A 14,989-nucleotide genomic window follows, 5' to 3' on the forward strand; every position below is an offset into this window, starting at 1 on the left:
AATTGAAGGTTCGGCTAGTTCCTGGATCGGGTGACCAACCGTTATGATTTCTTCCTCGGTTGCAGAGCCCATACGAGCTAGGGCGTCTGCTTGCGAGTTTTCTTCTCTAGGAACCTTCGTAAATATTATCTTGTCGAAAGATTCCATGATCTCCTTCACCTTCGCCAAGTATTTCTTCATTTTACTTCTCCGAGCCTCATATTCGCCCTAAATGTGTCCAACCACTACTTGAGAGTCACTTTTGATCTCCAACTTTATGACTCCCATTTCTCTTTCCATATTCATGCTGAGGATTATGGCCTCATATTCAATCTCGTTGTTGGTGGTGCTGAACTTCAATTATACGGCTACTTCACATTTTTTGCCGTTAGGTCCTTCGAGTACAACTCCGATCCCGCTGCATTTACGAGTCAAGGACCCATCTACGGAGGCCACCCACACCTCTTCCGAATGAGCTTCTTCTTCCTCGGAAGTGTCATAAAATTCGGCCAAGAAATTGGCCAACGCTCGTCCTCTTAGAGACGTCCTTGGATGGAATTCTATATCAAATTCTCTGAGTTCTATAGCCCAATTGACCAATCTCCCTAACAAATTTTGCTTTTGCAGGATTTTTCGTAAGGGATACTCAGTCAATACCTTGATTGAATGCCCCTAAAATTATGGCCTCAATCTTCGGGCAGATGTGACTAAAGCGAATGCCAGCTTTTCGATCCACGAGTATTGTTCTTTGGCACCATGCAGGGTTTTGCTGACGAAATAGGTAGGTTTCTGCACCCCTTATTCCTCCCGGGTTAGGGCTGAACTTATAGCTGATGGCGATACCATCAAATACAGGTATAGATCTTCTCCTTCACCGGTTGGCTCAGTAGTGGCGGGTTGACCAGGTATTCTTTCAATTCCTGGAAAACTTTATCGCATTCCAGACTCCAAGAGAAGGCTTTCTTTAGGATTTTGAAGAACGGAAGACACTTGTCGGTCGAGCGTGAGACGAACCGATTTAGTGCTACTATTCTGCCCGTCAGTTGCTGAAGTTGCTTTGTGCTTTGTGCTTTGAGGTGCTTGCATATGCCTTGATTTTCTCGGGGTTGGCTTCAATTCCTCTTTGGGAGATGATGAATCCGAGAAATTTGCCTGAGGTTACTCCGAATGAACACTTGGATGGATTGAGCTTCATCCTATAATGTCTTAATGTATCGAACGCCTCGGCTAGGTCTGCTATGTGATTGACCCCCTGTATAATTTTCACCAGCATGTTGTCTATATATACCTTCATGTTTCACCCAATCTGCTTTCGAAACATTTTGTTGACTAATCGTTGGTATGTAGCGCTAGCATTCTTTAATCTGAATGGCATGACTCGGTAGCAATACAAATCTGTGTCGGTCATGAAAGCCATTTTTTCTTGGTCGGACTCATGCATGGAAATCTGGTTGTATCCTGAGAATGCATCCATAAAACTTAGTAATTCATGCCCCGAAGTTGAGTCCACAAGCCAGTCGATTCGAGGCAAGGGATAATTGTCTTTGGGACAGGCCTTGTTGAGATCCATGAAGTCAACGCACATCCCCCATTTTCCGTTCAACTTCTTTACCAGCACCACATTTGCCAACCAAGTGGTGTACTGGATTTCCTTCATGAATCCAATTTCCCACAATTTTCTGACTTCTTCAGCAGCTACTTTGCCTTTTTCAGCCAAGTATCCCCCTCACTTCTGTTGTACCGGTTTGAAACTGGGATCGGCGTTTAGCTTGTGCACCATGACCGAGGGCGATATTTCAGGCATGTCATCGTGGCTCCAAGTGAATACATCACAATTGTTGTTGAGGAAGGATTGGAGTTCTTTCTTGTTGATTGGGTCTAGTTGAGACCCAATTTTGAGGATTCTGTCAGTTCGCCGATCGAGAATTCCTCGAGATCTTCAACCAGCTCACCGCCCTTTAATTGCTATTTTTCTTCCCTGTTGGGATTCTCTGGGGCGAGGGCTTTCAGACATTCCTTCATAGAGATGTTGTAACATTGTCGGGCTGCCCGTTGGTCACCCCTAATATCCCCAACCTCGTGCTCTGTTGGGAACTTTACATTGAGATGTGGGGTGGAGGTAATGGCTCCTAGTTTGTTGAGAGCCGTCTTCCCGATGATGGCGTTGTAGGACGAAGGTTGGTCGACCAGCAAGAAACGTACAATTATAGTTGCTTGCCTTGGGTATGATCCGGCTGTGACCGGTAGCTCAATCGATCCGACAGGCTATACTTGTTCCCCCGTGAACCCTATTAGGGGGTAGCTGGTTGGGACGATCTTCTCCTGTCCCAAATTTAACTTTTTAAATGCAGACCAGTATAGAATGTCTGCCGAGCTTCCATTGTCCGCCAGGATATGATGAACATTATGATTTGCCACTATTAGTTTGATCACTAAAGCGTTCGTGTGTGGGTGTGAGACACCCAGATAGTCTAAGTTCGAGAATTTGATCACCACTTCCTTTCTTTGGGATTGCTTCATGGGCCTCCCAATGGTATAAATTTCGTGAGTACCTTCTAGTTGTCGAGCATAAGCCTTCCTTACTCTCCCCGATTCTCCTCCCCTGGCCAATCCCCCTATTATGGTGCGGATCTTCGGAAGGTTAGCTTGGTGTTGGGGCTTGTGAGTTGGGTGCACTGGCCTTCCTCGGTACTCTTCTCGTCTCATCCTCTTCTTCCCAGGATACCTGCCCTAGATTTGACGGTTAGAACCACCGCTGCGATGCCGTTCCTGGGAATGTTGAATCCTATGAGGATAATACTAAATTTCTCAGACGTAGTTCTCCTGAGGTGGAGCTGCTCTTCATTGTTCTCCTAAAAATCGTACGAGTTTACCATTTTGGATAAAATTTTTAATGAGGTGCTGCAAGGCGATGCAACCTGAGGTTTGACTTTGCGGGGCCTCGGGGGGTCTTTTGTATTTCAGGTCCTTTTTAATTTCCATTAGGACTTTGGAAATGTTGGCGTTGAGCGGAGTGAAGTTGTCATTGCTAAACTTCTTTTTGAAATGTTTTGGGGTGTCGAACCCCGATTGATCTTTCCTCTTCTTCTCCTCCTGCTTCTTAAGACTCTTCCTTGCTGACCTCATTGCCTTCAAGGTCTTTGCTTTGTTGATAAACTCCTCTACTTTGGCCAGTAGCTCCTGGAGGGTGTTTGGTTGTTTCCTTGCAATTTTCCTCACCATGGGCTCATCGGGCAAGATTCTGTTATAAATGTCGGATCTTCCACCTTTAACTTTTCGGTGTTAAACCGAATCATGAACTCCTTTAAGCTCCCCCCATCACGTTGGTGTAATGTCAATAAGTACCCGGATGGTTTCTTTCTTTCTCTGGAACCCAAGAAATGGGTGAGAAAAATTTGAGCAAGGTCCTCAAAGGTTACCACGGAATTTGGGACTAAATTGCAGAACCACTCCCTGGCGTTTCCCAAAAGTGTAGTCGAGAAAGCTCTGCATGCTATTTCGTTGGGAATAGCATGTAGCGTCAGGTGCATCCGGTAGTTCTCCAGATGCTCAGTTGGATCTCCGACTCCAGTATAGCTTGAAATTTGTGGTGCTTTGAACTTGTGGGGGAGTGGATGATCAATCACCTGCTTGGTGAAGGGTGTCTCTGTCCCAGCAAAGAGTCTGCTCACCACTACAGTCTTGCATTTCTTTTTCTTCTCTATGGCTTCCAGCTTAGTTTTAAGCTCCACCAATGCCTTATCCACTTCCCCCTACGGAGCCGTGATTGGTAGCTATTCCACTATTCTGCGGGAGTTGTTGGCTTTACGAGTATGGCTGCGTGGGGGAGGATAGCTCTCGCCCTTATGGCTATGACCATCGGAGTGGAGGTTTTGGTCGTCAGAATGATGATCGTGGTTTCTCAATCCATTTGACTCTTCAGATTGATTGACCTGGGATGGAAACGGAAATCGGAGCCGCAGCTTCTCATTCTGCTTGTTCAGGAGCGCCATTTGAGCTTCTAGTGAAGCAATGTGTTCTTTGTCACCGGTATTCTGATGCGCCGGTGGAGGCATCTGATTCTCTTGCACTAATGGTTCTTTAGTGAGGGCTCAGCTTCTCGACCTAGTGTTCACCATTGCTACGGATATTTGCTTTTGTAAGAACGAACAAATCGTTCCCACAGACGGCGCCAAACTGTTGATGCAGTTTTCGGCATGGTGAATTCTGTTAAGTGCTAAAATATTCATATTTTTAGCCCTTAACTTGCATGTTTTAATCCTTTGGTTTCAGTTAATTAAGTCATTTTAATTCTTTTTTGTGTTTTCCAACTTTTGTAGGCTTTTGGAAGAAAATGAAGTAAATCTGGATGATTTGGGCTCAAAGAGAGAAGATGGAAAAAATGGGAGCCCTTGACACTGCGATCGATCACAGGTTACCTGCGATCGATCACAGGTTACCTGCGATCGATCACAGGTTACCTGCGATCGAGCGTAGTACCAGAGAAGACACAGCATGAAGCAGACAATTAGCATTCGAGCGCAGAACACAAGAGGCTCGATCGCAGACCTGCGATCGAGCGCACGTGGGTTGCAATCGATCGCACCCACGCATAAGTGCCATATCAGAAGCTACGGCCAACCTGTTAGTACTTCCATATTAGGGTTTTCCAACTCCAACTTGTAATAGGAATAAAACCCTACGAATTCCCTAGATTTACTTGTGTAACCAGGACTTCTAAAGCCTATAAATAGACCTCTTAGCCTCTAGGAATTGGTGTGGAAAAAAGAGGCACAAGCTCTGGAAATGAACTGAAGGTTACATCAAGAGGAGTTTGGGTTTTTCTTCTCTTCCACCTTTTATCTTTATTATGTAGTTTATATTTTATATAGGGCTAGATTGAAGCCATAGTTATGTTTAATTAATATTTCAATATTGGCGCCTTTGTGATGATCTTGTTGTGCTATTTAACTTGGTTAATACCTGCTTTCATGAATTCCTCATATGTGTCTTTCTGGCCAACATATGCATGTAGTATGGACTAGTTAGTTAAATCAATTTGGATGATTGAGTCTTGGGTTTAATATAAGTAACAAAAGAAATCCACACCACGATTCTTGGGTTAATCAACATAGGGAACCGGGAGTAGACACCAATGTCTTAGGCCTCATGTGTTTGTCGATTCCACAGTTTTATGCTTTCTTAAAGAGCAACTTAGTAGACACACATGCTAAATCCTTTAAGAAAGAAAAGAATTAGAGTAGACACCCATGCGTAATTCGTTGCTTAGAGTAGACACCCATGCGTAATTCGTTGCTTAGGGAAATCAATAGCTTAAGGAGTAGATACCCATGCTCGTAGGTTGACAAATATTAGATATGCATAACATGTTCAAAGTGTTATATTAGCTTAATATAATTAGTGGTGGATATCAAAACCATAATCCTTTTTAGGTTTTGTTTATCTTTTATTTTATTTCTTTCTATTAAATTCAATCGTGACAATTGAAATTTATTTTTTAATTAAATAGGAAACTACTTCTAAACATAATTTACCAATCCTCGTGGGAATGATCTCGTATTTGCTTGCTATACTATTGTTTTGGTCTTGTGCACTTGCGAGTTAAAACATACTAAATATTATCTATTAATTTAGGTAATATTTGGCACAACAAATTCAAGGGAGTTTGAGTCCTCGAGCTCTGCTTCTTATGAGTGTTCTTTGTGTGAGTCTTGTGACAAATATGCATAACGGAGCGCACGTTAAGAGGTCGTGCCAGGTGTTGGCCGATGGTTCCTCTTCCGATGCTTAAGTCAGTATGTGTATAAGTTTAGTATCTGAAAATTATTGTCCCTCATACCTTCGGAATTAGGCATTTTATAGTTGAGCATGCGGAGGTGGTTATGATGGCTAGGCGAAAGATCCAGGATTTGATCATAACGGCATGAAGGGTTAATGCTTGCGCCTGATGGGAGGCCATTACGTATGTTGATTCGAGGATTGCTTGTACCTGCGAGGCGGCTTTAAGAGCAGGATCATAACCGTCCCGACTATCTTGCCAAGTGCAGGCTACTTCTATATCTGGACGTTAAGTGCCAGAGGTCCATAGTGATCTTATGTCTGGATTCTGGCTTTCCGAGGGTGTGTGGTACGACGCCATATTCGTTGTTTTGCATCAGGTGCCCTTGGCGAGCCTATTTGGGTGTATCGGGCTCTCTTGGGCTCATAGGCCCCTAAACCTGTGGGCTTGTAATGACCCAAGGGCTGTGGGCTCCGGGTTTATGTGTAACATACTCCAAGCTGAATTGGAGTAGGAGTCTTAATCTGGTTCCAAATAGGACTTCTTGAAGAATCCGAACAACAATCCAACTTTAAGTTGAATTTGAAGTAGACCCCAGGTTCAATTCAAGCTCTCAGCAGTCTCAACCCATTTGAAATTGGAGACTTAGTCTAGGTTTGATTATACCTCCTCAGTTTATAAATAAGCCTGGACCTTAGGTATAATTTTTTAGACGGAATTATTGGGCATTGAGCATGTATTTATTTCTTTATGACACCAAGGCCTCCTTTCACATGTTAAATGGGATTTGCGCTTAGAATGAAGAAGTAAGATGAAAAGGTGGCGTTGACGTCAGCAAGCTCTCTTAGGCTTCGTTTGTTTCGGCGTAAAATATTTTCAGGAAAGTCATTTTACAAGAAAATATTTTATCATGAAAACATTTTCATGTGTTTGGCGCGCACACGGAAAATCACAAATATTTTTTATATTCACAACATAAAAATACTAATACACAATAATTTTTAAAAATAAAATATAAAAATACCCGCCCAAAACTTGATTAGGACCCTCCTAGGACTTGACTAGGACCTGCCCGGGACTTGATCAGGACCTGCTCGGGACCTCGCCTGGAGCTGTCAGGAACTTGACTAGGACTTGCCTGGGACCTCGCCAGGACACAACCAGGACCCGACCGGACCTACTTCGGAGCCCGCCCTGGACTTGACTGGGACCCGCCCGGAGACCAGGCCAGGACCCCGCCTAGACCTGATCGGGACCTGACTGGGACCCAACTAAGCAGGTCTCGGGCAAGTTCCTATGGGTTCTTGGGCAGGTCACATGCAGGCTCGATAGGGTCCAGGTCAAGTCCCGGGCAGGTCTCGGGCAGGTCCCAGGCAATTCCCAGTTAGGTCCCAACGGGGTCCTGGCCAGGTCCCGAGCGGGTCTCGAGTAAGTCTCGAGCGAGTCCCGGGTAGGTCTCGGGCGGGTCTCGGTCAGGTCCCGGTCAAGTCCAGAGTGGGTCCCAGTCAGGTCTCGGCGGGGTCCCGGCCGTGTTTCGGTTAAGTCCTGGGCGGGTCCTGACGAGGTCCCGGGTGGGTCTCGGTCAAGTCTCGGGCGGGTCTTGGGCAGGTCCCATGCGGGTCTCGATCAAGTCCCGGGCAGGTCCCGACGAGGTCTCAGGCTAGTCCCGGTGAAGTCCCAAGCGGGGCCTAGACAAGTCTTGTCGTGGTTTGTCGATTCTAGAATGAGTTGCTCAAAGTCAGAAAATGGTTTACCATTTTCCTAAAATTAAAGAAAAAATTTCGGTCAAATGAAAAATATTTTTTGTTAATTATTATTTTACATCGCGCTAAACACCCAAAAATATGTAAAACATTTTCTGTAAATAATTTGACGACGAAACAAACAAAGCCTTAATTGTTACTATTTTGCAAGGATCAAAGTTTTCCTTTATGAAAAAAAAGCAAAAAAGAAGAGGGGTGGGGGGGTCTATCCTCGATTGGGTCAATTGTATTTTCCTTGAGTTTGTTACAATTTTTAGGGTCATGTGTGTGTGTCAACGTTTGGGGGGGTTGGGGGTGGGGGTTGGGGGGGTTGTTGTAGACTTGTAGTGGGTGAGAGCTAAAGGAATATTCATCTCCAAACGACAAAGTTTAGGTTGGAACAACTAAACTTTACCAAATGAAACATAATCTCAACCAACATTGAATTGAAGGGCCGGGATGAGGTTTTGGTGCTTGTCTTAATTTGTCTTCTTTGTGTGAAAGTCATCATCGTCTTATCCCTTCCAAAATACATGGCCGGTCTGTATGCTTTACAAAGACTAATTACAACCTTATTAGTTATGGAGTCATGGCAAAATCTAATTGGGCCGTGCCACATCGATTTTGATGGCGGGTAGTAACTCAACAAACTTCTCGTAGGCCATGTCGCTTCCCATGGCATGCTTACCAAAAATACTCGATCATATCCCTTTTTGTTTACCATTACTTTTCATCATCGCATGTGTCTTTTTCCTTGAATAGACTATATATATATAGTGCATGCATATGGTCTATATATATTATCTTTTAATTAAAGAGTTTTTTTTTTTTTTTTTTTTTTTTTTTTTTTTTTTTTAACAAATGATAACTTTTAAATTACTATGAATAAAAAAAATTAATAGTAATTTATTATAAATTTAATAATAATTTTAATACTTATATTAATTTTGAAAAAAAAAAACTTATAGCATTACGCCATTGTCACATATTATTAAGGCTTAAATACTAAAAATCCCCCTAGGGTTTAAACTCTTTATTTTTTGCCCTCTAAGTTTTCATTTTTATCACATGAGGTACTTGTAGTTTTCATAAAGATGGAGATGATACATCTGTTAAAATTCTATCCAAAACTTAACAGAACGTCATGTCAGCTCCAATCAAATTGCATCAAGTATCTTATAATTAATTTTTTGATTGGTGTTGACGTGGTATTCCGTTAAGTTTTGGAGAGAAGGCAAAAAATAAAGAGTTCACACCCTAAATTGTTTTTTAGTATTTAACCCAATTTTTAATCCTTGTCTTTGACTGGTCTTAACATAAAAAAGTGAGTAATGGAGTGATGGGTTCCTTTTGTTATATATTGAAAGAAATGGACCAGCTTATTAAAAAAAGGAAAGAAATTGACCCGACCAATTCCCGTGCATCATATCCGATGTCGTTTCGTAACGTTTTTCAGATTTACTTTTTTGCTTTTATTTATTTTTATATAAAATATTCAAGATTACTTCGTTTTTATATTACATCTTAACACTCTATCAACCAAAAAATTAAACACACCTTATAAAAAGTTTTATCAAATAAACTCGAGTTCTCCTATCACATATAATTGGACTAGAGATTATCTAGTTAATGGTCAAAATTTTTTTAGATAAGACATTTGTCATATTAATATAAATAATAATAAAATATTATTTATATTTTAAAAATAATTAAAAAACAAAATAATAAAAAATTAAGGAGTGGCTGGCATGCCATAGGGGGTGGCCAAACCACCCCCGGCCCAACTAGGTGGCCGGCCACCCCCAAGGGCAAACTAGGGCTTCGGCCAACCCTTATGGTAGGCCAGCCACCAATTAATTTTTTATTATTTTATTTTTTAATTATTTTTAAAATATAAATAATATTTTATTATTATTTATATTAATAGATATAGATATCTCATTTATGACCTCAAAATTTTTCTAGAGAGATTCTGACTATTAATTGATACTCTACGTCCAAAATGAATATTAATTTAAGGTAATAGGTGTATATATAATTTAAGAGTAATAGGTATATATATATATATATATATATATATGCTTTTGAAGGTATTTTTTATTTTTAATTGTTTGACATAATGAAAAGAAAAAGTTTTTTATTTTTTTATTTTTATTTTTAGGTATTTTTTGCGTTTAAATTGTTCATTATTATTTTTTGTTTGTTAGTAAGACAGCAGTAAAGAAGCTTTTATGTAGTAGTTAATAGTTATGGTAGATTCTTAACTCCCCAATGAAGCTCCCAAACCATAGCTGTAAGCCTGTAACCGACTCTCACATGGCAACATCAATATATACAGATGGTCATGCCTTTTCTCGACCAAACAAAGACTACAATTTTTGTCAGCTACGCAATCCTATTTTTCTCAAATAAAGCAAAACATGGCCCACCACTATATGCAAGTTGCAACAAAGATCAAACTTTATTCTTTAAGAAAATAAAAAAGAATTATTTTGATCTGCAAAAAGTTCCAAACCAATAAGATATCAGTGAAAGAGAAAGACTGAAATAGAGAGAGAGTCAAGAAAAGGGTAACCATCTTTAGTTGTTTAAAATTGCTCACGTCCACGAATCACATAAAAGAAAATAAACAATCTCAATTATTTTTTTTTGGCTTTTGTTGCACACTCGTGACCTCCATTAATGGCTGCAGGCTGCAAGTAAACCTCAGTTTGCTACATAATGTTAATGGCACCCTCAGCCTCAGGCGTTTATACTTCATGAAGAGTCGGATCTTGGATATTTGATAGAATCTGGAAAATGGGTTGTCGGATTTGGGTTATGGGCATGTGCCTTTGGATGTGTGTGTTCAGCTACAGCTTCATTTCTGTGAGCTCGAGGATTGTAGGAGATGGGGTTGCTGAGGGGACTGTTTTCATTGATGGGAAAGCAGCCATTGGGAGGATTGATGATGATTTTGTTTGTGCAACCATTGATTGGTGGCCTCCTGAGAAATGTGACTATGGAACATGCAGCTGGGGTCGTGCTTCTCTGCTCAATCTGGTTTGTTTCTTTTACTTCTTCTTCTTCTTTTGTTGCTGCTGCTGGGTTGTTATGTCTTTCATTCTCTGGTTGATATGAGGAAAACATAACTATAACTATATTTCGAGGGCAGTTGATGATGTTTCATTGATGAGATTGATTCATTTTTTCATTGTTTTTCATTATATATATATACAATATATTTCTTCTTCTTCTTCTTTTCCTGCATCTGTTTTAATTTGCAGTCCTATTTTTGTAAATTAAGTTCTTATTGGTTTCTATTGAATTCGTATTATACTTTTCAGTTTTTGATGTATATATATATATATATATATATATATATATAGTTACACATTTAAAAATTGATATTTGCATTTACAGTTGAAGAATATGAGCTCAGAAAACAAAAAAAAGTTGAAGACTAGGAATTTGTAATTTTTTTTTCATCATTCTCATGTGCAGGATCTTGGCAACAATATTCTATTAAATGCCATAAAAGGTGAGAATAGCTTAACATTTTATGGTTTTTCTTATTCAGTACTTACAGGATTTTCTCTTAAAAGGATTTGCATTCTCCAATCTTTTTTTTTTTTTTCAATATATATACTTAAAAAAAAAAAAAAAAAAAAAAAACTTCTCAATATATATATATATATATATATATATATATATATATTGGAGTCTAAAGATTACCGTCCAATCTGATGCAGCCTTTTCTCCCTTAAAACTTCGACTGGGGGGCAGTTTGCAAGACAAGGTGATATATGATACTGACGAAAACAAGCAACCTTGTATTCCTTTTGCTAAGAATACCTCAGAGCTGTTTGGTTTCACTCAGGGTTGCTTACCCATAAATAGATGGGATGAATTAAACAACTTCTTCAAGAAATCTGGGTAAACAGCAATTAATCATTCTTCCTTCTTGTTTACCTTGAAAATTTAATCTCTACCAGTTAATTAAACAGCCTTACATTCCATGGTTTATTTCAGGGCTAAGATTATTTTCGGCTTAAATGCTCTCAATGGACGATCTATCAAGTCTGATGGGTCTACCACTGGAGCTTGGGATTACACTAATGCTGAATCTCTTATACATTATACTGTCAGAAACAACCACACCATTCATGGTTGGGAGCTCGGTAAGAACAATATTTCCCGTCAATGCTGAGTAATACTCTGGTATACAACGGTCACATAACTTGACGACGTGGGTGGATTTAATGTATGTGTTTGTTGGTCAGGAAATGAATTGAGTGGGAATGGAGTGGGAACAAGAGTTGCAGCAGATCAGTATGCCTTGGACACCATCTCTTTACAAAGAATAGTCCAAAATATTTACAAGGAGATAGAGCCAAAGCCCCTGATCATAGCACCAGGAGGATTCTTTGATGCAAAATGGTTCAAAGAATTCTTAGATAAGGCAACCACATCTTTGGATGTCATCACCCACCACATATATAATCTGGGGCCAGGTAGAGCAGATTGATTTGTTGACACTTGTTTCAGTTTATACTCTCATCAAACGGATTGAAATGGATAGAATTTTTAATGTAAATTACATTACAGGAGTTGATCAGCACCTTGTTGAAAAGATCCTTGACCCATCCTATCTTGATGGTGAGGCTGATACATTTAGGGGACTCCATAACATTCTCAGGACTTCTCCAACTCCAGCAACTGCATGGGTTGGTGAGGCAGGAGGGGCTTACAATAGTGGCCACAATCTTGTCACCAATGCATTTGTGTTTAGTTTCTGGTACTTAGATCAGCTTGGAATGGCGTCAGCATTCGACACAAAGACATACTGCAGACAGACGTTTATCGGCGGAAACTACGGTCTACTTAACACCACAACCTTTGAACCAAATCCGGATTACTACAGGTTATTGAGCGTTAAATCACCATTTATTCCAAAAGTTTAAACTTGTACTTATACTTTGCTTTCTTCATTGTACAGTGCTCTTCTTTGGCATAGACTAATGGGAAGAAAAGTTCTGTCAACTAGCTTTTCAGGGACAAAGAAAATCCGAGCTTACACTCACTGTGCAAAACATTCTGTAAGTTTAATCCAAATTCAATGATGAAAACAGATGCATATACTCTGTTTATGATCTGATTAGAGTCTACATTATGCAGAAAGGAATCACAATATTGTTAATCAACCTTGACAATAGCACAACCATCCAGGCCAAAGTAGGCTTCAACAGTAGTTGGAGTTTTGGACATAAAAAGAATATTTTTCAGCTGCTTCAAGTTTATGAAAGAGAGGAATACCATCTAACAGCAAAAGATGGGAATTTACACAGCCAAAGAGTGCTGCTAAATGGAAACATTTTGAGTGTAAATTCATCTGGGGAGATACCTCCTTTGGAGCCTTTGTATGCAAATTCATCAAACCCAATAAAGGTAGATCCTTTCTCTATTGTATTCGCTCACATCCCTGATCTTGTTCTTCCTGCTTGCATGTAGGATGGCACTAGATGGAACTAAAATTGGTTACATCTAGTAATCAAATAAGTGAGAGAATACAAGAGAAACGATTTATCCTTTTTTGTTAGTGAAGCATAATTCTTTTTTTCCTTATAAACTGTTCTTAATTGTTCTTCTTTTTCTTTTCTTTCTTTTTTCTAATTCAGAAAGGAAGTTATGATAATGGTAAAATACACAAAACATTGTACTGCAAACTCTATACATCGTACAGAAGTTCCACAATTTTGTGCCGACACAAGAGAGAGAGAGAGAGAGAGAGAGATTTTGTGGCACTTGTTTGTTTTGATCATTCTTAACAGTTGAAGGGTTGGTACGGAAAAAGTTGGTGCTTCCCTATACCAAAAAAATCTTGACTTGTCGGAATACATGTTCAATATAACTCTTATTAGAATTAATCTTCCATATTAAAGGAAAAAAATTATTTAATTGTCTCTGTTTTACAATTATCCATCTAAACTTTAAAAACTATCAATTTAGTGTATCAATCTTTTAATTTTTTAATTTTTAATTTTTTTATTTCAACTCTATGTTAGAATTTTTCGTTAAATCCTATCAAATTTCTCATAATACCCTTGTTCATATATATATATATATATATATATATATATATGTTTCAATGATTCAGGCCTAGATATTTTTGAAAACTCCTTTAATTTTTGACCAAGGCTTAAATCCTTAGTCTTTTTCTTTTTGTCCTAAAAAACAAGAAAGGGGTATTTTAGAAATTTTGACACACCGTCATTAGGATTAAGTGGACAATTCGTTTAAATTCTAACGAATTAGTGAAATTGAAAACAATTGAAAGATGAATACACTAAATTAAGAGGGTTTTTGATAGGGGTGTCAAGGCGGTTACAGTTAGTAGTTATTAGCAATAACCGCTAACCGTAACCGCCTTAGCGGTTACTAGATTTCACTAATCGCAACCGCTAACCGCTTAGCGGTTAACAGTTAGCGGTTAACCGCCGGTTAGCAGTTAGTGAAATAGATAACTGTCCGCTAACCGCTTTTTCAAAATTGGGCTTTTTTTTTTGTTTTTTTTTGGCCTTTTGGGCCTTTTTGGGCGCTTTAGAGCTTTTTTTTTACCCCCATTTTTTTTTTTTTTGTATTTTTAGTGTAATAATGCTTTAATTAAATTGTAGTTATAAGTAATATATTGTTTAATTCAATTGAATCAATTGTGATTATCATTATACATGAATCATATGATTAACTTGTAGACTTATGACTTATGAGTTATGTCATATTATATATGTATTATTTATTATTATATAATCATATGATTTAATGATCAATTCATCATGTGATATAATCATATCAATTATAGTGATAATATATAAATTACTAAAATTATAATGATAATACATTAATACTTAAATTGTGTTTGTAAGTAACACATTGGTCATTGTTTAATCCAATGTTAATTACTTAATTTGATATTATACGAATCATATCATCATTGTACATTAATAGTATGATTCACTTGAAGTCTTGAATAAAATATTTGAATTGTCATTAAATCATATGATTAAGTATTGATATTATGCATTTATATTATTCATATGCATATGTAGACTTATATAGACTTATAACATATATAGATTTATAAGTTTATAACATACATTGAAAATAAGTCTCTAGATATTTAATTGTTGTATTAGTATGAATTGGTATACTTATGAGTTATGTCATATTATATATGTATAATTTGGTATACTTATGAGTTATGTCATATTATATATGTATAATTTGTTATTATATAATCAAATGATTTAATGATCAATTGATCATGTGATATAATCATATAAATTATAGTGATAGTATATTAATACTCAAATTGTGATTTAATTATTTTTTAAAAAAAATTGTGATTTAATTATATGATATAATCATATAAATTATAGTGATAATATATTAATACTCAAATTGTGATTTAATTATTTTTAAAAAAAATTGTGATTTAATGATCAAGTGATTA

At 38.1% G+C, this 14,989-nt stretch overlaps 1 protein-coding gene across 1 annotated transcript; it reads left to right on the forward strand.

The window, feature by feature from the left end:
• Nucleotides 1-10,121: 10,121 nt before the first annotated feature.
• GUS3 (glucuronidase 3) lies at nucleotides 10,122-13,100 on the forward strand. The gene is made up of 8 exons (XM_059576349.2): nucleotides 10,122-10,542; nucleotides 10,984-11,020; nucleotides 11,232-11,415; nucleotides 11,512-11,660; nucleotides 11,763-11,993; nucleotides 12,088-12,403; nucleotides 12,479-12,578; nucleotides 12,658-13,100. Exons 1-8 carry the CDS (start codon nucleotides 10,300-10,302, stop codon nucleotides 12,988-12,990), a joined length of 1,593 nt encoding a protein of 530 aa, XP_059432332.2. The 5' UTR covers nucleotides 10,122-10,299; the 3' UTR covers nucleotides 12,991-13,100.
• The last annotated feature ends 1,889 nt before the right edge of the window (nucleotides 13,101-14,989 follow it).

Source organism: Corylus avellana, chromosome 11 (assembly GCF_965113065.1).
Source record: "Corylus avellana chromosome 11, dhCorAvel1.hap1.2, whole genome shotgun sequence".
NCBI lineage: Eukaryota > Viridiplantae > Streptophyta > Magnoliopsida > Fagales > Betulaceae > Corylus > Corylus avellana.